At 47.7% G+C, this 26,618-nt stretch overlaps 1 protein-coding gene across 1 annotated transcript in view; it reads left to right on the plus strand.

Moving 5' to 3' along the window:
• Nucleotides 1-26,618, plus strand: part of LAMB1 (laminin subunit beta 1) — a 74,495-nt gene that overhangs the window by 43,949 nt on the left and 3,928 nt on the right. The window contains exons 20-30 of the mRNA XM_045494435.1: nt 1,247-1,410; nt 2,436-2,660; nt 3,701-3,915; nt 4,619-4,715; nt 14,832-15,201; nt 18,040-18,224; nt 19,090-19,331; nt 22,500-22,703; nt 23,341-23,485; nt 25,514-25,721; nt 25,932-26,073. Coding sequence (XP_045350391.1) covers nt 1,247-1,410; nt 2,436-2,660; nt 3,701-3,915; nt 4,619-4,715; nt 14,832-15,201; nt 18,040-18,224; nt 19,090-19,331; nt 22,500-22,703; nt 23,341-23,485; nt 25,514-25,721; nt 25,932-26,073 — 2,197 coding nt within the window. The remainder of the gene's footprint in view (nt 1-1,246; nt 1,411-2,435; nt 2,661-3,700; nt 3,916-4,618; nt 4,716-14,831; nt 15,202-18,039; nt 18,225-19,089; nt 19,332-22,499; nt 22,704-23,340; nt 23,486-25,513; nt 25,722-25,931; nt 26,074-26,618) is intronic.

Raw genomic sequence — 26,618 nt, forward strand, 5'->3', positions numbered from 1 at the left:
AACAAGCCATGGAAAACGAAATGAATTGGCAATGTTTAGACCTGAGTTCCAGGCTCAGCTCTGCTTCTAACCTGCTCCATGACCCTGGGGGAGTTAGCTCACCTCTCTGAGTGTCCCGCCATCGACGAGTACCGTAACCAGGTTCGGTTAGATGATCTCCAAAGTCCCTTCAACCTTTTACGTTACAGGAAGTGAAAAAGTAACCCAATTAATCACTCACGTAGAGAAGCAGCATCACATAGAAGAATTCTTGCTTCAGACAAGTCAGGAGGCTGAATTCAGATCCTGGTTTATCAGTAACTGGCTGTGTAGGCCTTGCAAGTCATTTAAGCTCCATGGATTCCTGATCTGTAAGGAGAGGAGTTGGGAGTTGATAAATGACCTCCCTTGTGCGTCTCTTGTTTGAAACCACCTGACAGGGGCGCCGGGGTGGCTCAGTCGGTTAAGCGTCCGACTTAGCTCAGGTGATGATCTTGCAGTTTGTGAGCTCGAGCCCCGCATCGGGCTCTGTGCTGACAGCTCAAAGCCTGGAGCCTGCTTTGGATTCTGTGTCTCCCTGTCCCTCTCCCACTCCCCCACTTGTGCTCTCTGTCTCTCAAAAGTGAATAAATGTTAAAAAAAATTTTTTTTAAAAACTAAAAAAAAAAGCCACCTGGAAGACACAAGAGTCCTGCTGCTGGAGCGCATCCTTATCGGCTTTGTTACTGGTAAAGGCTGGATTGCAGAACATTCCACCATGGGCTTGCTAACTGATTCATCACACCTCCGGGGCATCGACAGACAGTCACATGCTGTCTTCCCACCCTGCACCCACCCCCTTCTCCAGACCCTTTAATGCAAGGCAGAATGCTCTGGAAGGCAGGCAGCTGGTAGGACAATAGGGTCACGTGAGGAGATGTATCTCTTCTTCTGGGGGCGGGGTGGGGAAGGGGGAAGTGAGTTAGGGTCCTACTGCAGTGACCCTGCAGGTGTTACCCCCAGACCAGCAGCATCAGCATCACGTGGAACTTACTGAGTTAGAAATGAAGGGATGAGCTAGCAAACCGTTTTAGCAAGCCCTCCAAGGGATTCTGATTGGTGTTACCGTTGGAGAACCAGCGCCCTAATGGAAAGTTCTCCAAGTCAAAACATGAGGAATGGGGAGTGAACGTTCCCCAAGCAGAGAACACAGTTTCTAAGACTCCTTCTTGTGACAGGTTTCTTACAACTGTGATTCATGGCCCTCTCTCCTCTGCGACTGATGCAGGTGCTTGGCCGGTTACTATGGCGATCCCATCATTGGGTCAGGAGATCACTGCCGCCCTTGTCCTTGCCCAGATGGTCCCGACAGTGGACGCCAGTTCGCCAATAGCTGCTATCAAGACCCTGTTACTTTGCAGCTTGCCTGTGTCTGTAATCCCGGATACGTTGGTAAGTAAGGTACAGACTTTTGGAGGAAAGGATGTGTCATATTTATGAGTGCGGTTGTTGGTAAAGAAAAAAGATGAAAAGGGAGCCCATTGAGTTTCATTTTTACGATCCTTAGTTACACCTGAAGGGAAGGTGAAACACAAAAGATGCTCTTTTCCTGTTGGGCATGTGGAGAAGAGAATTCTCGAGTCTCCGTGATGATGTTATAATACAAAACAGGATAGCAAGTTCACTTAAATCCATGAGTGAATCCCTAGGAATAGTTTTCCCTTACTACGCAATAGGAAGATTATCTTACATTTTACTTCTCCTCTCCCTTATCCAGCTCCTGGCAGAAGGGTCTCAAGGTAGTGGTGAAGTGGCCAAACAGTGGGCGGAAGGAAGACAACTGCCATCCCCAGATGGCCCCCAGATAATGGAATTGGTCAAAGCTAGATGTGTTCTTTGTGGTTTATTATACTTACCATGATCTGTCAACACTCAAGGAGGACAGTTCCTTGTGAAAATAAGCTCCCTTTCATTTCACCCTTGATGCCACAGTTTCAGATACTAGTTGGGCTTATTCTTAGCGGAGAAATATTGGCACACGTGTCAGGATTTCAGGATTTCTTAGGGAAATTGGTCATCATGAGGCACCCCATTTTGCAGGTTGCTCATGCAGGAGCGGTGATTTTTTTCCGTTAACGTAATGTTTGCATTAGGAGTTAAGATCAGTGAAGCTTTACGCTGTTAGGTGGCGATTTAGCTCCAAATCGGCTCCACCCTATGGAATGAGAAGCTGAAATGTCCTGTTACAACCTTTGCAACTGGCCATGTCCCCGCTGTGACCTCTGAGCCAGGGTGCCGCCATGTTGCAGACTACAAAATTCTTCTTGCCCCTGGCATCTTGTCCCTCCTAAAGATGGGGTCATCCCGGGCTCTGGGAGGAACACAGCACTGCCTGGGGGGGTGCAGGAATGTCGGCGGTGTGGGGGGTGGCTGGACTTCTCAGTCAGCAAGCTGAAGGGGTTGTGCTTGGTCACCAGGCTCCAGATGTGACGACTGTGCCTCAGGCTTCTTTGGCAATCCCTCGGACGTGGGGGGCTCCTGTCAGCCTTGCGAGTGTCACGGCAACATTGACACGACAGACCCGGAAGCCTGTGACAGGGAGACCGGAAGGTGCCTTAAGTGCCTGTACCACACGGAAGGGGACCAGTGCCAGCTCTGCCGACTCGGGTACTATGGGGACGCGCTTCGCCAGGACTGTCGAAGTAAGATACGGATTCATCTTGCCCGCTTAGAAGGACTTCTGCCTTCTTCTTCGTCATCGGGGGATAATGACATCTTGAGGTGTTTGTTTCGTTTGGGAAAACGCTTTCAGAGTTTTTCCTCTGACAAAAGAAAGATGAGATTGACTTTTTTTTTTTTAACATCCTCATTTTATGGCAAGACTGAAGTCCCAAGATGTAACTCAGTGCCTGAGGGAGGGAACCGAAAAGAAAACTGTGTAGCTGTGTCACCATGATAAGTGCCACCCAGTAGAGTGTATTGATTTTATGTTCTGCCCGTGAACTTGCCGATGGGCTGGGGCTCCTAGGTCCTAAATACCTACTGGGGTCCGTACCTTTCTTCATGTCATTGATGGGGAGAGCCTTCCCGCTTAAGGGGAAGGAAGGGACATCTCTGAAGTGTCTCCCGAACATCTCCTTCCTCTCTTATCAGGAATCAGCCAGCATTTCTTCCTCTGCTGCTGCTGCACAGCCCGGGGCCCCATAGTGTAGACGCCACCATGCGTGGAATGTCGAGGGCCACCGGGACTGGATTCCCCCACCAGCTTAGAGGGCTTCTACCTGCTTTGTCTGACAACGTTCATTACCGTTGCTCCCTGCCAAGAATTTGAAATCACTAGATATCTCAAGTCCCACAGCAGACTTCTTGTTATTTCCAGTTAAATCCTCAATTTTCAAATGATTTGCCAGCAGCTTGTTAAGTCTGAGTATTTCAGAAACGCTGTTAGGCAAAATGTGTCATGGTGCCCATTCACCTGGGATATGTCAGAAAGGTCTGCGTCATAAGAACTGCGAGAGGAACAGCACTTTTAGTGTTTTGGGGTTTTTTTTTTTTTTGGTTTTGTTTTTTGTTTTTAATCCCTCCATTCCTTTCCTTACTTGTTTGCGTCTCCAGGCCAAAATCTGGAGAGGGAAAATCTTAGCCATGAGAAGGTAGCGAACTTTTGCATCGCACTGGGTGTTTTGTGAATTGTAGGAACTTGATGCATGTGAGTAAATCCGATCCTGCTGTTCCTTTACAGAATGTGTCTGCAATTACCTGGGCACCGTGCAGGACCACTGCAACGGCTCTGACTGCCAGTGTGACAAAACCACCGGTCAGTGCTCGTGTCTTCCTAATGTGGTCGGGCAGAACTGTGACCGCTGTGCGCCCAACACCTGGCAGCTGGCCAGCGGGACCGGGTGTGACCCGTGCAGCTGTGATCCTGCTCATTCCTTTGGGCCATCTTGCAATGAGGTGAGGCGCTGTGGCCGGGGGTGAGGCTGTCATGGCAGAAGGAAAGGGTCTCACCTGTAGGAGTCCTGCCCGTCGGGTGGCTTGGCCCCAGTTAGAGAAGGGCACCCCCCCCCCCCTCACGCTCGCAGCCTCACCTCGGAGCACACGGCTTGGCAAACACAGGGCAGACTGAATATCAGCTCTCACTTGGTGGCTTGTCGGGGATAACCTTTCAGTCCAGGGCCCCCGCTGTGGTGTGGACCCCCGTGAGCACGGACAAGGGTGTGCTATATCTCCTCCATACCAGGCTGCTGAATCAGACCCTTTTCTTAGCTGTCCAGCCTGAAAGGAAGCCAGCGGCCGTTTCCGGCACTGCAAAAGGTGCTGTTGTTTCCTGACGCACCCTGAGAATGAAGGGCTCCCCGCGGCAGGTGACTCTGTCAGGGTGGCCTAGGTCTTTAGTGGTTTGTGAAGAAACCTGTAAATAAAGCCTAACGTGCTCTGGGCCTTTCCAGCCCGTGGTACAGAACAGCAGGGAGGAGACGCTGGCATGGGGGCCCGAGCACCCAGGAGAGAAGTGAGATTCGCTTCTCCCGTCAGGATGTAGGGGTCTTTTCAGGCTAACAGTCCAGTCCCACCTGCCCTAACCGGCAGCCGAAGAAGAAGACACACGCTGCCTCCCGCCCGGCAGCCCTTGTGACCGAGGTGTGTTTTCTGGCCGCAGTTCACGGGGCAGTGCCAGTGCATGCCTGGGTTCGGAGGCCGCACCTGCAGCGAGTGCCAGGAGCTCTTCTGGGGAGACCCCAACGTGGAGTGCCGAGGTGAGGCCGCGGGCATTCTCGGTTGGCGTTGGATCAGGGCGGAGGGAGCAGACAGGTGTCTCCCCGAGCTTTTTGTCAACTCTAAAGCGGAATACCAGTGCATTTATTGGTGTGCTTCATTACAAAAGAAACTCGCGCTCATTGTTTGAGAAATGACTGGGGCGCCTGGGTGGCTCAGTCGGTTGAGCGTCCGACGTCGGCTCGGGTCACGATCTCAGGGTTCGTGAGTTCGAGCCCCGCGTCAGGCTCGCTGCTTTCAGCCTGTCAGCACAGACCCCGCTTCAGATCCCCCTCTGTCTCCTCTCCCCCACTTGCCCTCTCCCAAAAAATAAATGACTATTTCAAAAAATAAGAATAAAAATAAGAATCTAACGAACGTAGCCCTATTGAGAGCGTAGGTAGTAAAAGCAGGCCTGCATTCCCCAGGGGGTAACCTTTGTCTCTGCACAAAGCCGTGTACATGCTATGAAGACACACAGAATGGCTTTTTTAGATGCTTTTAACCAAAACGGGCTCATATTAACCATGTATTTCCGCAGACTGACTTTCCCCCCCTCTGAACAGTATCTATGGCCAGCTTCCTTACCAGCACACACGGAGTTAAATGCCTGCTCTTGTAAATTCGTCCAATTCCAATGCGTCAAGTGCACTCTGCTGACAGTGAAAGCCATCGGGGCATGTGCCCCCGTGTGATGTCCCCACCAGTGGGAAGCAGAGGGCAACGTCCTCACATCTTTACGCACAACAAAAGAATAGGTGACAGGCACTCTAGGTCTGTTACGTGTGAACAAAAGCCAGATTTTCACGTAGGCTTATGATAAAACTGAGTACGAGGAAAGACTTGACATTTTCTTGAGAACAAAAACTTGTTGAAATCATGTGAATCGTAAGGGTTGCTTAATTTTCATGCTGTTGCAATTTCGGTTTGGATCTGCCAGATATTTTCAAATGTTTTCAGATCTTAAAGGGAGAGCATTTGTGGAAAGATTTTAATGGGCTGTTTCTATTCTGTTTTCCTATTTTTTTCTTTCCTACTTGGGTTTTCTTCCCCATGTTCCACACTTATAAGTATGGAAACTATCTCCGCAGTTTCTTCACTGGTCTTGGATATATTTTCCTTGTTACACGTCTGAAATTCTAGGTCCCTATTGGACTCTAAATAAAAAGTGACCTTTTTGTTTTTTGGATGCGACTATCACAAGAAATGATACAGATGTTCAAGTTAGCGGTTCCCTGAGTATCTCCTATCCAAGGTCAGAAACCGAGATACTAAGTGTTCCTTCAGAGTCTGCCCATCTGTTCCTTAACAAGGGGGGAGAACCGACCCGAACAAATATCAGATGATTTGTTTTTCAACTGAGGCTTGGTCAGAAGGGTTTGTACCAACATCATAGGTTAAGGTCTGTTCCACAGAAGAGATGATCCTTGCAGTGTGGATGGACAAGGGCTTCTCCACGCATCGTTCTTCAGTCCAGATGTCGGTTCCTCATGGGATCTGATTTTCTCACTGCCTTTAGAAGGTCCGTGACATTCAGTGAGCTACTTGCTCTAGGTTGTCTCCCTCAAGTGAAATCCTGTTTAAGATACGGTTTCTCCAGGGCCATAATCACTCTTCTCTCAGATCCCTCAATCTCGTAATGCCCCCAGGGCTTGATTTTCTCCAGGTAATGGTTTTATCATGGCTTAGAGCCTGATTCTCCCGGCGTGTGTCGTGGGCAAAATAGCGTTGGCCGCCAAAGCTTGCTGACCTTTGGCTCTAAGCTTCGTGCGCACGAAAAGCCTGTTACCCGGAGCTAGGGTCAATCAGAATTGTTCACTTGGTGCGCAGAACGTTACCCCTCACCCTTTCATCTTCAAACTTTTAGCTCTCCATCTGCCAGAGGAATCGTGGCTTATAGGAACAGCGTTCTCTTATTCAGGTCAAAGGTTAGATCCTGTTTTAGAAATTTTGCAATGAGTGAACTCCATGACATCTGCAGCCCCCAGTTACTTTGCTTTATCCAGCAGAGAGGTCAGTCTCGAAAGTGTTGGGACCCAAACAGCTCCTAATCTGCAAAGCTTCCAGAGAGAGAAAGAAAGACGTTACTTAACAGTGGCTGGGGGCGGGGAGGGGACTGGTCACCGCATCACAGGGCCTCGTGTGTCCAAGATGGCAGTGCGGCAGGACTAGTGTGATCGGATGAGACAGGGGCAAAAATTTAGCAGCACCTGGAGTTTGGGCTTTGGATGGACTAGACTATCCTCACAAATAGAAATAGGGGGTGGACAAGTTCTAGAAGGGACGGGGTCCAACAATGAGTAGGGACAGGAATAGGTATCAGTTGAAATTAGATGGAACCGTGGGGGAAAAAAATGTGACCACTTTTCTCAAATTCGGTAATTAACTGCCAAAGAGTCTTCAATTTCAAATCTTTCGGTTGGAGCAGGGCACACATTTTGACTTTCTGGTGCCACTTTGTAAACAGCATGCTTATAGGAAGACCCAGGTCATAGCTAAGTTTTCCCCTTATGGAAAAAAATGTGGTTGTGTAAGAGACAAATGAGTTGAGCCTCAAACTTATAACTTGTTGAATGTTCCTATTGTCCAGGCGGGTTGGGGCTCTTGGCCAGTCGTCTGAGTCTGAACAAGCCCACCACTGTGCTGGGGACGGAGAGAATCTCGTCCACCCACCAGTGAATGTGCTGGAGAAAGCCTCAGCTTGGAGCGCCACATTGTGCCCCCTCAGGAGTCAAAGGGTCACATGTGGAATCATTCTGTTGATTCATAGATCGCGAAGGGAGGGCTTGTGGCTGTTGGAAAAGGCCAGTGTCTCTTAAACCAGCGCAAATTGGAAATGTGCGGCATAGGTGAGAGGTTCTGGGTAGTGGCCATGTTCCCATCATGCTTGCTTCTCATTTCAAAGTGTTTTTAATAGAAAAATTAAGTGCATTCCTTTGCTCAGGCATGAGTTTTTAGAACGCTTGTGCTCTTAGGCTGGGATTCATTTACAGTTACCCACCTTGCACTTTATTTGCTGTGTGACTTGGGAAATCAGACTTAATTTGATTCTTTAGAGAACCACAAATACTCTTGTTAGTAGAGGGAAGCCTCGTCTTCCATGATCCTCAGCACAGCCTGTGTCTCCTGGAGGGTGGGCCAGCCCACAGGTGGGCGAACCAGGGCTCAGTCAGCAAACCCAGCCCCCTGCCTGGGCGCGATTGTTTATGTACCGTCTGCGGCCGCCTTCGTGCTACAGAGCCAGAGTTGCGTAGTCGTGACAGAGACCATACGGCCTGCAAAGCCTAAATATTTACTATCCGGGCCTTGAGACAGAAAGCCTGCCAACCCTTTGACCAGCCAGCCAGCTCCTTTCTGCAGGTAAAGTCGCTATTGCCCAATTTTCATCCCCAAACCGAAGTTAGCAAGACCGAAAAACAGGTGGGGCCGAGGAGGCGGAGAATTTAAAGCGAAATCACATTTAAGAGACTAAAATGTTTCGATGTCCCTTGTGGTGAAATGGAAGTTCCTGGGTAAAGAATCAGCAAACCTTTCGGCATTATAGCAAATCCTGGAGCCCCGTGTTACTTTGAGGCAGGGTGTGAGACAGAAGAAAATAACCCCGTTGCCTGAATTTAGATAGAGCATTTTCTTTGCTTTTCTTTGCTTTTTTTTTTTTGTTTTAATGATTATTTTTGAGAAAGCGCAAGTGGGGAGGCGCAGAGAGGGGGACGGGATCTGAAGCAGGCTCTGTGCTGACGGCAGTGAGCCCAGTGTGGGGCTCCAACTCATGAACTGGGAGACGATGATCTGAGCCCGAGTCGGACGCTCAACCGACTGAGCCCCCGGGCACCCCAGGATGTCGCACTTTCTGTGTCCCAAGGCAGATTTAAGTTTCAGGAAGAAGGCTGGATATGAACACAGTACTGAGCATGGCCGTCCGGTGGGGAGTGGACGCAGCAGAGAAGCGCCAGGCGCTGGCAGGCCGCCTGAGGAAATGGCGCACGTAGAGTAACCTGACGCAAGAGGCAGGAGGAAAGCGGTACGGACCTTTCCACCTGTCAGAGGAGGCAAGAGCCGCAGGATCTGGAGCCCTTCAGCAAGGGGCCGGGGAGAAGGTTCGCGCTGGTGGCCATCCACAGAGAATCTGCGGTGTGCGGAGTGCTTGTGGGGACATTCTGTGCCTGCTCTTGGTTCTATCCTGACAGCAGAGAATCTGTGAGGACACATGTAACCTCCACTTCACAGCTGAGAAATCTTAGGTGCAGAGAGGTTAAGTGGCTTGCCCAGAGACAAAGCACAGGTGAGGGCAGATCTGGGCTCTGAAGTCAGGTCCACGTGACCCATTGTCCCTGTTCTTTGCCTGGGCCTGTGATTCCTGATGAAAGATATTTAGAGAGAGGAGTTCATGTCCTGGTTCAAGGACAAGAATGTAGCAGCGAGGCTGTGGGGGGCAGGGGTGCCCTCAGGAAACCATCCATGGGGACCCATGGGGAGATTAGGTTTTACCAGACTGTGAAAGCCTTGAACGCTAGGCCACTGGGGACAGACTTTGCTCAGTTGCTGGAGGGCCCCGGAGAAGATAGTTATACCTACTGATAAAGAGGCTGAGGTTTCCTGTTCTGACATTGACCTGCCAGTGTGTTCCTCCAGGCCTCAAGATCTATAAAATGGGTGCATTACAGGTCATTTACCTATCTCTTAGAGATCACATTTTTAAATGAGGAGACAACTTGGGAAAAATAGAGGAGACCTACTGACCACATAACCGAGAATGTATTTACAGAGGAAGGTGGGATTCTTATGGCTCATCAAAATTGATGACAGTCTCGTTTTTATTTTATTTTTAGTGTTTATTTATTTATTTTGAGAGAGAGAGAGAGCAGGCAGGGGAGGGGCAGAGAGAGAGGGAGACAGAGAATCCCAAACAGGTGCTACATTGTCAGCACAGAGCCCAGCTCGGGACTTGAACTCACAAACTGTGAGATCATGACCTGAGCCAAAACCAGGAGTCAGACCCTCAACTGCCTGAGCCACCCAGGCACCCTGATGACCATCTCGTTTTTTGTTGTTTTTTTTTTTAATTTTTTTTTTAACGTTTATTTATTTTTGAGACAGAGAGAGACAGAGCATGAACAGGGGAGGGGCAGAGAGAGAGGGAGACACAAAATCCTGAACAGGCTCCAGGCTCTGAGCTGTCAGCACAGAGCCCGACGCGGGGCTCGAACTCACAGACCGCAAGATCATGACCTGAGCCGAAGTTGGACGCTTAACCGACTGAGCCACCCAGGCGCCCCCCCATCTCGTTTTTAAAATGCTAGTCTTCATCTCCGTGATTTGTTCACCTTAAAGGTGAGGCCACAACTTCTGCTAACCACTTTCTTCTTCTTTCCAAGAGAAAGTTTTTGGTCCTCTGCCAGAGAATCCCATTTGTTAGAGCAGTGCTGAGCTATAGGTCCACCCATGCCCCGAGCCCTTCCTCTGAAGAGAGGACACAACCCTTGGCCCTCGTCAGAGATCGCCTGCCTGGTTAGTGTGGGAGTCTTAGACCCCAGCATACGTGAGCCAGGATTGGAGGGTCTCCTTCACAATTTCGGTGTCCGTGAAGTTGTCAGTGGACAGGTGAGAACCAACCTTGCTGCTTCAGCGGGACGTGCTCTTAGGGTAGGTCCTTTTACGAGGCTGTAAATGTGGGCTTTGTAGTGCTTGCCTCGCAGGCGTCCCCAGGAGTCAGGGAGGGAAGCACGCGTCCACAGGAGCTTAGTGGTTTCCCTGCTTCGGTTTGAAATGAAAACCTGATGCATGTAGTCTTCGGGTGCCTTTCCGGGGTTGAAGTTCTCAGTAATGAAACTGCAGTCTGTGAACTCCATCTGTGAAATTTGACTCTTTCCAATCAGAGGAAAGGAATATTGGTCAGTTCAGCTAAACTGGTCCTGTCACTCCACTCCTTAGAGGGCTGGCCTGGACTATGGCCCTATCCCCAGAGAAAGAGGAAAGCCCTCAGGGGAGTGCATTTGCCTTTTATTTTTATTTTATTTGACTTTATTTTTTTTTTTTTAAGTAGGCTGCACGCTGGGCATGGTGCCCTCATTGCTGGGGGGTTTGAACCCACAACCCTGAGATCAAGACCCAAGCTAAGATCAAGAGTCAGATGCGTAACTGACTGAGCCACCCAGGCACCCCTGCACTTGCCTTTTATTTACTTATTTTTATTTAATTTTTTTTTAACGTTTGTTTATTTTTGAGAGGGAGACAAAGCGCGAGAGGGGAAGGGGCAGAGAGAGAGAGGGAGACACAGCATCAGAAGCAGGCTCCAGGCTCCGAGGTGTCAGCACAGAGCCCGACGCGGGGCTCTAGCTCACGAGCCGTGAGATCGTGGCCTGAGCCTAAGTCTGACGCTTCACCAGCTGAGCCACCCAAGCACCCCTGCACTTGCGTTTTAAATCCTACAGTTTGGGGCCAGGGTCTGTCCCTCAAAGATGCCCACGACAGAATGAGTGCAAGAAGTGCCTTTACCACTGAAGGAAATAAAAAATTATTAGAGACATTAAAAAATAAATGCAACATGTGCACCCATCCCTTGCCCCAAGCATGAAACCAGTAAAAACCTCTTTAGGACTGAATGAATGTGTGCCTTTGCACTATCTATGGGAAAGAAGGAATTTTCGAAGCAAAGTGAAAGCATAAGCGCCATCTGCCTCAGGTGTCCCACGCCTGGGAGAGATGACCAAGCAGGCACAGGTCTACTGGGCCACCTAGGGCCCCCATGGGTCTGCCCATTGGGATGAGCGGGGCAGGAGCAATCCCATTTTTACAGATGGTGTCATGTATTCCTCTTCTTACACAGGTCGCTAGGTTTGTGCATCAGGCTACATCGGTCAGCTTCCAAGGTCAGGACTCTGCCCCGGCTCCGCCCTTTGAAGGATGAGCACACACACACACACACACACACACACACACACGCTCTTGCTCTCTCCCGCCTCCTTCCTCCCTGCCCCTCCCTTCCCCATTCTCTCCCCCTTTGTCACCCCCCACCCCCTCTCTCTTTCTTCTCCCTCCCTCCCTCCCTCCCTCCCTCTGTCTTCCTCTCACCCCTACAAGCACACATTCACGTACAAAAAGAAAGCTAGAACAGGTAGCAAAGTAACACCATCCGTCCTCCTCAAAATGGGATCCAGTGACCCTCAGTGTCAGCAGCACCTGACATCCATTAGAAACACAAATTCTCAGGTCCCATCCCAGACCCACTGATTCTGAGTCTGGGTCTGGGGAGTTGGGGGAGCAGTCTGCGTTTTTGTGAACCCTCCAGGTGATTCTGATGTACTGCCAAGTTTGACAGGCTAGGACTTAGATGACCCACGTAACTTTCAGCTTTCTGAAAGATGGCTGAATTTTACCAAAATGACATGGAAACCCATTCCTAAAACTTAAAGAATGTAAACTCTTCATTATTCAATTTCTTTCCATTCTTCTGATCTCCGAAACTGGTGAAGGCTGTGGTTTCCCACACCTTCCCCGTTGTTTCTCTGGGGTGTCACCTGGTATTCCACTAGAAGATTCGATGGTCAAATGTGTTTGGGATACAACTGGGTAAAAACATGAAACAAGGCTTCTCCTGTGGAATTACTCTGAGTCTTCAACACGCTGCTGTTTGTTTGGAATCTTCAACAGGATGATTTTTCCTGAATTTACTGATCATGGAACCCTTCTCTCCGGGAACATCTCCTGGAAATAATGGTGTAGGGAACACATGTAAAGTTATTCATAGCTCATTCAGGCTGCTCCCTGACTCATGGGCATGTTCCCCCGAAAAAACAGGAAAAATGAAACATGCCTGAAATGCCTGGAAAGAAACAATATACTTAATGGAAAAAAAAAAAAAGTTTAGTTTTGAGAACCCAGGGCACTAATGGAATGCTATGTTTTAAACCCCAAAGGTTGAGGACTAGAATATTCCATAGTTTAAATCTTTGAAAAACTCATGTTATTGGCAAATATACAAAGATAAACACAAGGCCGTGACAGGTTTTCTTTTCCTCCCCCGCCCGCAGTGGAAATGCAGTCAGGCAACACTCTGGGCAGGAAACACCCAGACACTTGCACGGAACACAGAAAGTGATGATGATAAAAATGTTTGAGTGCTTGCAATGAGCTAGATATTCCTCTAAGCGCTTTGGAATTAAGCTGTTAATGAAATCCTGAAAGCGATCCTGTGTGGTAGGTGGGATCCATCGTACCCATGTGGAGGCCGTGACTCCGTTTCCTCAGCACCCGGAGTTGCATAGCTGTGGTGTGGAGAAGGCAGGACTCGCAGCCAGGCACGCTGACCGCTGCACTGCTCAGGCTTGCCGCTCAAGGATGTGGAGTGGCGTTGGCCAACAAAGGCCATGAAAGATAAATGATGATAAAAGGCAGAAGGTAGGGCGAGGGGTGGGGATCAGAAAAATGGGCCACAAACACATCTCTCTGGGTTTAGAGCATGGAGGTCAGCGAGCAAATCTCAGGACCATCTGTGAAACTGGTTGTGGACGATGTTTGATGAGAAAGTCTTGCAGGGACCAATTGCAGCTACGGACACAAATAGATAACAGTATCTGAGAGTATGAATGTGTTGTGTTTTGCCACAGTCGACATTGGCATTTTTAGTAGGGTGATTTTGTTTTCGTGGGGGTGGGGGTGTAAATGTCCCTTGCGTGCCTGTACGGAAAATGAGGTTAGAGCCTCGGTTGGCAGAGACTGTTGAACTCCAGTTGCAGGTTAATCCTGGGCTTGGTGCAGAGGATGGAAAAAATGATCTAAGATGTACTCCTGCCTTGGGCGCCGGGGTGGCTCAGTCGGTTAAGCGTCCGACTTTGGTTCAGGTCATGATCTCGTGGTCCGTGAGTTTGAGTCCCACGTCGGGCTCGGTGCTGACAGCTCGGAGCCTGGAGCCTGCTTCGGATTCTGTGTCTCCCTCTCTCTCTCTGCCCCTTCCCCACTCACTCTCTCTCAAAAATAAAATATTAAAAAAAATTGTTAAAAGAAAAAAAAAATTTAAGATGTACTCCTGCTCTTGGAGTCTTCAGTCTATTTAGGGAAATAATATATTTGTTTTGGGGGACTTTTGGGGGTGTTTTTTTTTTCTTTTTTTCTTACTCCCTTACCTTTTCCCAGAAAGGATTTAAGGCCAGAGATGTTTGTACAGGCCTTGTGTTTTTTTAGACAGTATACAAATACTGCAAGCGTCAGGTGTTGATACAGAAATAAGTTGGCCCCCTGAGATTTGGGGCTCTAAGCCAGGGGTCAGTAGCACACGCACCGTGGTAAGTAATGTCGGCCAAGCTCCATTAGCCAAGACCGCCAACGTTAGTTACCCTTTCCCATTTGGTTCTGGCTGAGATGCCAGCCCTACTGGGCCAGTGAGCAGTTGGGGCTGACTGGTTCCCAGGTCCCTTCTCTGACTTCTGACATTTCACGAGCCTGCGGTCTCAGTGCTGGGGCGGGCTGGTCGTCACAACGGCAGATATCCACACATTACACTTAGTGGAAAGCCTTTAAACTAGATACTTAGGATTCCTAGGACTTTTTTCTCAATTGAGTTTTCTCGTTATCAGGTTCATTGCATTTCATCGCGCAGTCACCAGTTCTGTGACCAGGTAGGGCGAGGTGTGTTAGCAGGTGTTCATGTCGTCAGGATGCCACCGGAATTGCCTGTGCTGCTGGCATCCGGGGTGGGGGGGTTGGGGGGGAGTCAGAGTAAGAGGGAGGCAGAGGCAGGCCAGAGGTTAAGAGCGGACGGGAGTTGTAATGTGCTCAACTGGAATCCGGGCCCGGCCGTTTCCTTGGTGTGACGCTTGGGGCAGGTCCCCTGTCCCGTCGGGTTATCGTGAGAGTTCGGTGACAGGCACATAAACCATTTCTGCGCTGCTGGGTACCATGAGTGTCGACTGGAGAAAAATCAATACTGTCGCTGTAAAGGGGTGAGCGGGTGTCAGGGTAACACGTGCTCCAGGAGGCTGGTCTAGTCTCCACCAGAGCCGTTGGTAAACTGCCCGGTTGACGCCTTCCCATTGTAACATGACTGAGGATTCTGAATGCCAGGTCTTGTCGCTGAGGTTCGTGATCTAGGGGATCATACAGCACTGCTCTTTCCCTCCCAGCCTGTGACTGTGACCCCAGGGGCATCGAGACACCACAGTGTGACCAGTCCACCGGCCGGTGCGTCTGCGTGGAGGGTGTCGAGGGCCCGCGCTGTGACAAATGCACACGCGGGTACTCGGGGGTCTTCCCCGACTGCACTCCCTGCCACCAGTGCTTTGCCGTGTGGGATGTGATCGTCGCCGAGTTGACCAATCGGACCCAGAAGTTCCTGGAGAAAGCCAAGGCCCTGAAAATCAGCGGCGTGATTGGGCCTTACCGGGAGACTGTGGACTCGGTGGAGAAGAAAGTCAATGAGATCAGAGACATCCTGGCCCAGAGCCCAGCCACGGAGCCGCTGAAGAACATCGGGGATCTCTTTGAGGAAGCAGAGTAAGTAGTTCCTGAGCCAGAGAAGGCGCCCACGGTAATGTTTCCACTTGGGGAATAAAGGGCAGACATGCCCGCTGGGTGCCTCCATTGGAAGGTGTGGTTAGTCCCGTGAGTGAAAACAGATGCTGGGCACTGGCTTCCCGGCAGCCTTTACTCCGGGCATGGGGCGAGTGAACATTGACAAAGCATGTTAGAGCCACTGCCCCCCTTTGTAGCCAGCGCTCCAAGGGAGTAGAATGGCAGGAGCTTTGAGTTCGGAAACCAAGGATCCGTAACGGAGCCGTGGTTTGGTTGCTCGCTGGCTTGAGAACTTGCATGACTCACTTACGCCTGCGTCTCTCTCTCCTCTCCTGTGGACCAGGGGAGGACAGTACCTTGTCTGTACCTTGCAGCAGAAGACTGATCTGTGAAGTGACCGTGTCATTGCCAAACGCACGATGCATACAAGGGGAGGTTTTCTCCTCCCGAGGAGATGGGTTACTCCCGATTTCCAAGCGATCTCCGCAGCTTCACTAGGGCAGTGCTTCCTTCATTTAATTGTAACAAATTCTCTACAGTGAAAAATTCTCTTCTTAGCCCGTCTCTGGGTAATGCTCTCTCTGCATAGTGTTGATTTTGCCAGTGAGAGCAGAGAGAACTGAGTCGTGCTGAACTTCTGGGGGATCGTTTTTCTGCATGTTTCCTGCTCCCAGACATTGCAACTACTCTTCCACAACGGGCCCCCCAAACAGGGGAACTCTTTCTTTCTTTCTTTCTTTCTTTCTTTCTCTTTCTTTCTTTCTTTCTTTCTTTCTTTCTTTCTTTCTTTCTTTCTTTTTAATGTTTATTTTTGAGAGAGCGAGAGACAGCGCACCAGCGGGGGAGGGGCAGAGAGAGAGGGAGACAGAATCTGAACCAGGCTCCAGGCTCTGATCTGTCACAGAGCCCGATGTGGGGCTCAAACCCACGAACTGTGAGATCATGACCTGAGCTGGCTGGACACTCAACCAGCTGAGCTCCCCAGGCGCCCCAAGGGGAACTCTTTCGTAGCTAAATCCTTGTACACTGAGGTGACTGTAAGTTATGACAGAACCATAGTAAGATTTTCTGTCATGGGACTTGAATCAGCCTGAGAAGACAGATGGACTTTTCACCTCTGCGTTGTAAACAGCAGCAAGGGAACAGCAGACATGCGCTTAGGCACCTTGTGGGGGGTCCTTCCTAGACCTCCTAGGTTTCAAGTAACGGGTCCTTGATTCCAGGCTGGAGGTCTTGTGTCTGGGACAGAGAACGTTCGGAAATGTCTGCTGCAGGGTGATAATGCATTCAGTGAGGGATTTTACCTCATTAAAGAGACGGTGGTGCCCTCAGCCTCCTAACACGTAGCGACAAGCTTGAGAAGGCTGTCGTCCGAGTGCAGGCCACTTAGGACCTGATTCTTGGCCTCAGTCTCCTGCACCTAAGGGAGAACACAACAATCTGGGTGTCCTTTGAGAGCCTGCCAGAAGAGAGGTTACATTCCTGAAATGACTGTTTCTACCCTCACTATTCATCTAATCGGGTAGATTGTAATCGCTCAGGGAAAGTGGTTTGATTAATCTTGTGTCAACACAACATCCAAGGACACAGGTCTTAGGATCCAAAGTGGCGGTTATTAAAAAATATACAATGTTAGATTCGATTCCTTTAAAAATTGTAACATTGTAGGAGACCTGGGAAGAAATGAAAGCCTGCTGAGAACCAACACATGAATAAAAGAGCACTGAGAAAAGAAACTATATTATAATTGCCTCAGGAAAAGAAGGTTGAGTTTATAAAATGCAATTTAGCCTACAAATCCTTTTAAGCACTTTTCCTTTGAGTCGGGTCATGATTTTTATCTCCGCTTTAAATAGCATTTTTCTAACGGCCCCCAGCCTTTTGGCCTTTGTACATCTTCCCCATGTTTTATACTGACTCTTACCTCCCTGAGGAGACAGTTATATTCAATTAGGTGACCCAGTAAAGCCCAGAGCTAAGGTCTTCTCAAACATTATGTTCTTTGTGATTATCTATGTACACACACACACACACACAGACACACACACACACACTGTATATATAAGTAATATCCAAATAGATGCCTCAGATGCAGCTTTGGAGATGTGACAAACGGAAGAGAATGCAGTTGGGTTTAGATTCCAAATGAAATATTGTGAAAGCTAAATGTGTTTCCAAGTCCATTCTGGGAGATAACTACCTTCTTTCTTACGGAAGATAAAAGGGTTGCTTGTCGGTGGACAAGGAGGCTCCTTTGATGGGACCTTGCTCAGGCGGAATGTATGGAGAGCTCATGTGGGTGGCTCTTTGTCTTCCTGGTGGCTGTGGGGCTTCCTCTATGCATGTCTCATCTTGAAGGGGATCCCTGAGGTTTGGAGAAGAGCTTTTTTGGCAGGTGGCTGGGAGGCACAATTCTACACTGGCGTCAGTTAGGTCTTTTGAGCTCTGGGGTTGTGTGGGCTTGGAGCCTGCCCACATACAGGGCAGGAACTCCATGCTCTGGACCTTTGCTCAGAAGACAGCAAGTGTTCGGAATCCCTCTTCTGATGCATCCACCACAACGCTGCTGATTGGTGCTTCTAGGCTTTTCTTCCAGGTCTTCGAAGAAAGGAAAATTGGTGGATTTGATACAGCTTCCTAATGTTGAAGAGAATAAAACTAGTACTCGGAAGTAAATAGTTAACAAAGTACTGAGTTGGTTTGAAGTTACAGAGTAATGGGGACAGTATTTGTAGAAAATGTTAAAAAAAAAAAAAAATGAGACTTCAGAATTCCCCTTTGGTTGCTCTTACTTCCAGAAACTTACCCTTCTCTTTACAGGAAATTAACCAAAGATGTTACAGACAAGATGGCTCAAGTAGAAGTGAAATTGTCTGACACAGCTTCCCAAAGCAACAGCACGGCCAGAGAACTAGATTCTCTACAGACAGAAGCAGAAAGCCTAGACAACACAGTGAAAGAGCTTGCTGAGCAGTTGGAATTTATCAAAAACTCAGATATTCGGGGTGAGCATTTTTTGTGCCAATGTGCAATCCTGGACAACAGGATTTAACCCCCTCTGTCTAACCTTTTACTACAGCACTTTGAGAGTAAAAGTTAATGCTTTCTAGTAATTTTAAAGCTTTTTCTCATTGAGTCTCTGGCACAAGTAAGGATTACAGTCCCCATTTACAAATGTGGGAGCCGGGGCACAGAGAGACAAAGGGAGACACCATGGAGTGAGCAGCAGTCATCGTGTGTGAGAATGGCGTCCCTTTCCAGGCTTTTTTCAGTGAATGGTTTAACCTCCTTGGCTTTTCTTGGAAATGGGCTCTTCTGAATAGTTAGGAAATTAAATTGGTACTTCAGCAAATTCTTTTATATTCAAGAATGCTGCCTGTTCAGGGAACAGTTTCTGCAGTGTTAGATAGCACTGACCATCCTATTGTACGCATGATCATTTATTTTTCTGGCTAGGTCCTTAAAGCCAAAACATGCCATGCTGTTTTACATATGTAATACTAGTCATTTGAGTGGATCTAAATAGTCACATGACTAAGAAAAGATTAAAATATATCTGGACGTGTGATCTGCAGGCTGCCTGACACCACTAGCTATTGAGAAAGAACTGGAAAGTTGCCTGTATGCAGACATCTGCATGATTGACTTGATTTGTCATCCAGATATTTGGCCAGAAATAGCTGTTAATAGGACAAAGCGTAGCCATTGCTCAGGAGAGGAAATTTCCAGGTCTTCGTAAAGATTTTGGTCCTTGAGTTTTAAAACAAAACCATACAGTAAACTGAGGGCTGGAAGACACCAAATACGGGCATCCCTTACGGGCACGAGGACGAGAGGTTTAACTGCGGGCCATTTCATTTGATGCCCTAGGCGCCTTGGATAGCATCACCAAGTATTTCCAGATGTCTCTAGAGGCAGAGGAGAGGGTGAACGCCTCCACCACAGATTCCAACAGCACTGTGGACCAGTCGACTCTCACTCGGGACAGAGTAGAAGAGTTGTTGTTGGAACGAGAATCCCAGTTCAGGGAAAAACAAGAGGAACAGGCCCGCCTTCTGGATGAACTGGCAGGCAAACTACAGAGTCTAGACCTTTCAGCCGTTGCCGAGATGGTAAGGTTTTGAGGGTCTGGTCTCCAGGCTCTGATGCAAATTAGGAAGGAAACCCACCCTGTGTTGTCAGTCCTACTGTTCATTTTGCAAATGAACCAGCGGGAGTGAACCTGGCCTCAGGTCTCTGGACCCCCTATGGGTATCCACCTTCAAGCCAGATAAAAACAAGAGTGGGTGCCTTTCCAACCTTCCCCCACGTCCAGCTAGCTGGTTCCTTTCTGATACAAAGAATCAAGACTCTTTTCCCAGACTGTTAAATTGAATCTACGGCCATACCACCCTGAACCCGCCCGATCTCGTCTGATCTCGGAAGCTAAGCAGGGTCGGGCCTGGTTAGTACTTGGATAGGAGACCAGACTGTTAAATTGAATCAGTGACTTCTTATTCAGATTTTAACCTTTTTTAAACTGTAGACATTTTTTTTTCACATAGTTCTTTATTATCTTTTTTTAAGGTTTATTCATTTTCAAGAGACAGCGGGGGAGGGGCAGAGAGGGAGGGAGACACAGAATCCGAAGCAGGCTCCAGGCTCTGAGCTGTCAGCACAGAACCCGACATGGGGCTCGAACTCACGAGCTGCGAGATCATGACCTGAGCCGAGGCCGGACACTTAACCAACTGAGCCACCCAGGTGCTCCCTTTTTCACGTAGTTCTGATTCCAAATGCAAACTCCTTCACAGTGGAGCCATTCAAGAATATTTGGGGGCGGGGGGGTGGTGGGGCTTCTTCAAAAAAATTACAGGAGCAAAAGAATTTTTTTTCTGGGTGTAAATTAAAAATGTTCCTTTGTTCCAGTAACTTTACCTGGTGAAGATTAACCTTGAGACCAACCTCGAAAGTAGATTCATTTCCCAGAAGCTTTTAAAAAGTAACTCCGGAGCCAAATGAAATTGAGTAGTTGAGTTTAATGAAAATCTGGCAGAGGGCCAAAAAAAAGCCAAACTCTGCTTGTTTTCTTCCTCTTGCTTCCTTACCATTTTTCACGGAAGGATACCTATTGGGAGAATTTGGAGCGTATTGTTTATAGACTCAGGCTTGTGCTCTCTTAGCTTAGGAACAGTAGAAAGCAGGAGGCAGGTGGTGCACAGAAGGCCGCGAACGGTTCAGGCTTCCTTATGATTTGGTTTTAGTGCAAGTCCCCTCCCTCCTGGCCTCCTCACCTTCCCCCCATCTCGCTGTCTCTGAAATTGGCAAAAACACGCTGTCACGACTGTGTTGTGCCCAACGTAATGGATGCCTACAAGGTGATAGATTATTAAGCGTCATAGCATTTAGTGGAAAGAGGGAGTAAGGCGGATCACTCCTGTCGTGGCTTATTAGAAAAATCGAGGCCCAGAGCAACGTGTAAACTTCACAGGGGACAAAGTCACTACATATAGGCGTGAAATGCCAATTCTCTCTTTCCTTCCAGGATTGAGTCCTACATTACAAATTCTAGTAAAAACCAGTAATCACAGATAAAAATCTCCGCAAACTAAAATGAAAGCAGCTATCATGCTAAAGGAGGTTTGCTTGTTGCAACAGGTGTCTAGGAAGGGAGGGCGTGAAGGGTCCCTTGCCTGATCAGGCCATACGAATGGGGGCCCTTCCTGGTACCTGCTTTTCCATTGGGTGAACTGCCCAGGGATGAGCTGGCTTCTGTTCGCTCACTGCAGGTATTTAATTCTCCTATGAGATCTCCCTTTACAGGTTCCATACTGGTATTTCTTGGGTAGAGAGGTTTTTGTCCCTTTGTGTTTTTTGAGTACCTTCAGTTCTTTTGTTTTTGCATCTGGTTTTTTTCCTGCTTGCAGGGTTGAAATAGAACAGATCTCCTAGGGTGTCGTCAGGTTGTTTTTAGAAGGCCTCCCTGAGGCCTTCTGCTTCTCTTCTTGATTACGGCTCATGTTCTCCTACGGCAATGCAGAATAAACTGTTTTCTGAAGCTTTTTATGTTCTGTAAGCCAGCTACATGAAAGACTATATTTTTTAAGTATTTATTTTTGAGAGAGAGAAAGCACAAGCGGGGGGGGGGGGGGGGGCGGTGCAGAGAGAGAGAGAAAAATACAGAATCTGAAGCAGGCTCCCGATGCGGGGCTCGAACCCACAGACCAGGAGATCATGACCTGAGCTGAAGTAGGTAGGACGCTTAACTGACGGAACCAGCCAGGTGCCCCAAAACTATTTGTTAATTTGAGATCTAATGGGATTATAAGTACCAGAAAATTATTAGTCTAAGGAGTTGGCTATTTATTCAAAACCTACTTTATTTCTTAAAAAGAATACCTTCCTTGTTTGGGAGCATTACCTGCTTCTCACTGCCTCTTTTCAATATGAGAGGACGGTTCTGCAGTTTGCTCCCTGCTCAGCCTTTCCCATCACACAGCAGACTTGTAAGTTGTCAGTGTGCATGTGCATGCAGTGGCCAGGCCCTGATCCTTGGAAGTTTCTGGTAGGTAAGGAAGAGGAGAAGTCTGGGGACAGAAGATTACGGGGGGTTGCTTTTTGTAAAAGTGAAATCCACCTTTGCCCCTACTGTTTTCTGTTTTCCTCTCACGTCTGGAATGTTCCCCCACTTGCCCTCCTCAAACCCCACCAGACAGCAAGGACATCCTTCCCCAACTACAGCTGCAGCCGTCAGTAGTCTCTCCTCTGTCTGCTTTCCTTCTTCCTGACAGTACCTGACCTATTCTTGGCTGTTTTATGCACAGTGAGCCTGTCTTCCCAAGATTTGAAGGTACTAAAAGGCCAGATAATGGGCCTTTTATGTCACCCTATTGACCAAAACAGATCAGATGCCAGGTCTAAAAAAGTTTGTCAATACCTCTTAGAGGCTTGTTTGTGTTAATCCAATGGTCTAGGATCAAGGGGAAGCATTCTTTGGCTCCCATGTTGGGCAGATTTCAACTTGACCCAGCAGATAACATTTGCATCCCACACAGCGCCCATATGCTATTCCAGTTCATCAGGGCAGGAGGTATTGACGAAGCGTCCTAAGTTTTCATGGCTTCCCTGGCCATGATTCCTGAGCTCTCGGCTCCTCTCTCCATCCTGAACACTGTGTTCTCCAGCACCCTTGCTGAGGACCACCTACATGCTCTCTGGGGCCCCCCGGGCCACCCAGGCCCTGCACAGCTGTTGCAGACTCCCTCTCTGAAGGCCCGTGCCTGCCTCTTGGCTCGTTGCAGACCTGTGGGACGCCTCCGGGGGCCTCTTGTTCCGAGACCGAGTGTGGCGGCCCGAACTGCAGGACTGACGAAGGAGAGAAGAAGTGTGGGGGACCCGGCTGCGGCGGCCTGGTCACGGTCGCCCACAGTGCCTGGCAGAAAGCCATGGACTTTGACCGCGATGTCCTGAGCGCCCTGGCCGAGGTGGAGCAGCTCTCCAAGATGGTAATTAGGCCGACGGCCCTGGCGTTTGCTCGCAGTGACCAACTGGAGGAGGATCGGGAGGGGAGAAATCAGTTCTAAATGGTAAAATGAAAAGCGAGTGTCACCATCAAATAGGAAAGTTCAAGTTTTTGTGAGGTCAGGGAAATACACGAGGCGGTTTTGTTCAGAGATGATTTAGGAACGTGCTTTCTCCTCCTGACTGTAATCTGAGATAATTCTGTTACTGACCAGGGGGCCAGGCTTCTGAATACATTCAGGTGTGCTGTAAAAATCTCATCCCGAGCAACGAACTGAGCATTGATTTTTCCAAAGTGACAAAGTTAACTGAAGTATTTATATTGGTACCCCCAAAAAATATTTTATAGGCCACCAGATGTTCTGGAGGAGTTAAACACATTAGAACAAATGTTTATACCCTAGCCCTGTCTGTAGAAGACTATCATGTAGCAATCTGTATACTGAGTACTTCCAGCCTCTATGGGGATACACTGCGGTTGAATGAAAAGACATTTGTTTCTAAAAGCCCGGATTCCAAATGCATAGTTTCTCAGCATCATTTTCTGGACCATTTATAGTATTCTGGTCTGCTTTAGAAAGAGTGAAGCTGTTCCCTGGGTAATTTATTCCTCCTATTTAGGTCTCTGAAGCGAAACTGAGGGCAGACGAGGCAAAACAAAATGCTCAGGATGTTCTGCAGAAAACCAATGCCACCAAAGAAAAAGTGGACAAGAGCAATGAGGACCTGAGAAATCTGATCAAGCAAATCCGAAACTTTTTGACCCGTAAGGAGTTATTTTCATTTTACTTTTAGATATTTCTTCCTATCTTGGAATATAAAAACTGGTTTTATTTACTTTTTTTAACTTTTGTCAGGCTTCTATAAGCCATTTTTAAAAAATGTTTATTTTTGAGAGAGAGAAAGAGTGCGGGTGCCCGAGCAGGGGAGGGGCAGAGAGAGAGGTGGGGACAGAGGACCTGAAGCAGGCTCTGTGCTGAGAACCCAGCGCAGGGCTGGAACCCACAACCCAAACCATGAGACCGTGACCTGAGCTAAAGTTGGACACCTACCTGGCTGAGCCACAGCACCCCTAAAAACTGTTTTCTAAGAGTCTGTGTTTGAGAGACCAGAATTCAGGTCTGCGTTTTAGATAAAATCAATTTCTGCTTGGGAATAAAAAGTAACATTTCCCAAACCAAAACAAAGTTCATGTTAAGAAGTGTTGGCATTTCTTAAGCTTATGTGCACGTAAGTAATCTCTGATGTTGTGCAGACACAGATGGGAAACCCAAGTAGGAAATCGGGAATTCAAACCCATAGTGTGAGAACTGAATTTGGAATCTGTTCTAGATTACATAGAATGTCACTAGATCCTTAGAATAGTGGCTTAGTTTGACATTGCCTGCAAAGCGTTGTAATCCTGTCATTTACAGGATCTTGTATTTATGGTTAGCTCTATCCCTTAGTGTTGTGTCTAGAGGAAGAAAATCTCTAGAATTGGTGGTTCAGCGCATGTTTCTGGTCAACCATCTAAGTGTTACTAGTAAGGAAGGTTTTGGCTTCTAGTTACATAAAACTTTTAAGTGAAATGGACTTAATCAATAGAGATGCATATTATATCACATAACAAGTTCAGTAGTAGGATAGCTCCATGGTTCTGGGAGCCGGGGAGTAAGAATATCAGGTTTGCTGTCAGGCCGGCTCCTCCTGGTTACAAGGTGGCTGCCAAAATTTCAGACTTCACATAAATACTCAATAATATCTAATGGAAGGAGACCCCACCTATTCCCATTGTACCTTTTTTAAAGGGAGGAAATCTTCCCCAGAAGCCGTGAGCAGTCCTCTCCATAATCTCACTGGCCAGAGATGCATCCCATGCCGATGCAGAAATGTCACTGGCAAACAGAATGGGATTACCCTAATTGGCATGCCAATCTGCATTTAACTCTTGAGTTGCTAGGTTTACCTTACCTTAGAGGTAGGTGCCTGAACAAAATCAGTATTCTGTTAGCAGGAAAATGGGGAATAAGAAAGGAGTCAGTGATATCCTACGGGTACCTTATGAAACATCCTGTGGAAGCCATCGCTTGATCAAATATTTTCCTGTGCTCAAATCCTTAGGGGGTCCATTTTTATATTAACAGTGAAAAAGAAAATCAAAAAACCTTCAATCAGTGACCTATATAAAGCTTAATCTCTTGAGCATTTTTTCGACCACCTTTCACATTTGACATTTGAAATCCTTTGGCTTCTTTGATAATACACAATCTGATTCTCTTGCTTCTCTGACTGGATTTTCCCCTTTGTGGTAATTTCCAAAATCCAGATCATTTGTACAAGGAATATGAGTTCCTTACATCTGCATTTATAATAGTCTCCTAGCTATTCTTCCAACCTCAACTAAAAGTTTTCATTGACTTTTAGAATCAAGTCCCAGATGTACATCCTGGAGTCCTCTTTTCTGTAATCAGGACCATTCACCCTGTTTGACTTTCACATGACATGCTCAGCCCATACACTCTCTCCATCCAAAGATGTCCCTCTCTCTCCTTCCAAATCCTATTATCCTTCAAAACTTGATCAGTTCCTCATCCCCCACGAAGACTTTCCTGACTTTCTCAGCCTACGGGCAAATTCTAGTAGTTAACTTTTCCATGTGTAACTACTCAACGAGACTATAAGTTCTTAAACAGACTATGTGTATGTCTTGATGTCGCCACAGAATGCTCTTCACCTGGTGGGTGACCAGAAGTGACTAAGTTAACCATCTGTGACTTTCACCTCTTTATGGGGACATCTTTGCTTTTGACAGAGGATAGTGCTGATTTGGACAGCATTGAAGCAGTTGCTAACGAAGTGCTGAAAATGGAAATGCCCAGCACCCCAGAGCAGTTACAGAACTTGACAGAAGACATTCGGGAGCGAGTTGAAAGCCTTTCTCAAGTAGAGGTTATTCTACAGCAAAGCGCTGCTGACATTGCCAGAGCGGAGATGTTGCTAGAAGAAGCTAAAAGAGCCAGGTATCTGAAGACGTTGTGGCATTTAGGGGGTTTATTTTGTGTATCTAGCAGGGAGTAAAAGGGATTTCTTCAACCAGTGAAATTTCTAAGTGTGACCTGTATGAGTCCCTCTGATTGATTCCAAAAAGGCTGTTCTTGGAAAGAAAGGTATTTTTAAATGCCCCGAGAGGAAGTACTTTTTCACATAGATTGTCTCATTCTTTTCCTCAGCAAAAGTGCAACTGATGTTAAAGTCACTGCAGACATGGTCAAGGAGGCTCTGGAGGAAGCAGAAAAGGCCCAGATTGCAGCAGAGAAAGCAATTAAACAAGCAGATGAAGACATCCAGGGAACCCAGAACCTGCTGACTTCGGTAAGATCCTTGCTGTACGTGGGAGAAAACAGGCACATAAACCCTATCAAAGTGCATTTGACAGTTACGTGAAAACCATTACAACTAAACACTAAAGGATTCCTCTAATTTACATAAATCTGAACTACTCCCTCAGCACAGATGCTAAAAGTGTTTTCAGAGGGGAAAAAAAGACCCTGAAGACACTGGAACACGAGGGCCCCCTTTACATTCACCCCTACAAAAAGCCTAAGGAAGATAGTGTATATTTTTGTCTCCTGTTCAAGGACTCTATTTAGTAGTATGAAGGATAGTATTAATTTCCAAATTTAGTTTTAGAAAACTCATTCTGCTATAAAGCAGCCCAAAAGTAACCTACATACTTAAGACCAGGATCTCAAAATTGATGAGGTGGGGGGCATCTGAATGGCTTAGTCAGTTAAGCATCTGCTATCAGCTCAGGTCATGATCTCACAATCCGTGGGTTCAAGCCCCACATCAAGCTCTGTGCTGACAGCTCAGAGCCTGGAGCCTGCTTCGGATTTTGTCTCTCCCTATCTATCTCA

Source organism: Leopardus geoffroyi, chromosome A2 (assembly GCF_018350155.1).
Source record: "Leopardus geoffroyi isolate Oge1 chromosome A2, O.geoffroyi_Oge1_pat1.0, whole genome shotgun sequence".
NCBI lineage: Eukaryota > Metazoa > Chordata > Mammalia > Carnivora > Felidae > Leopardus > Leopardus geoffroyi.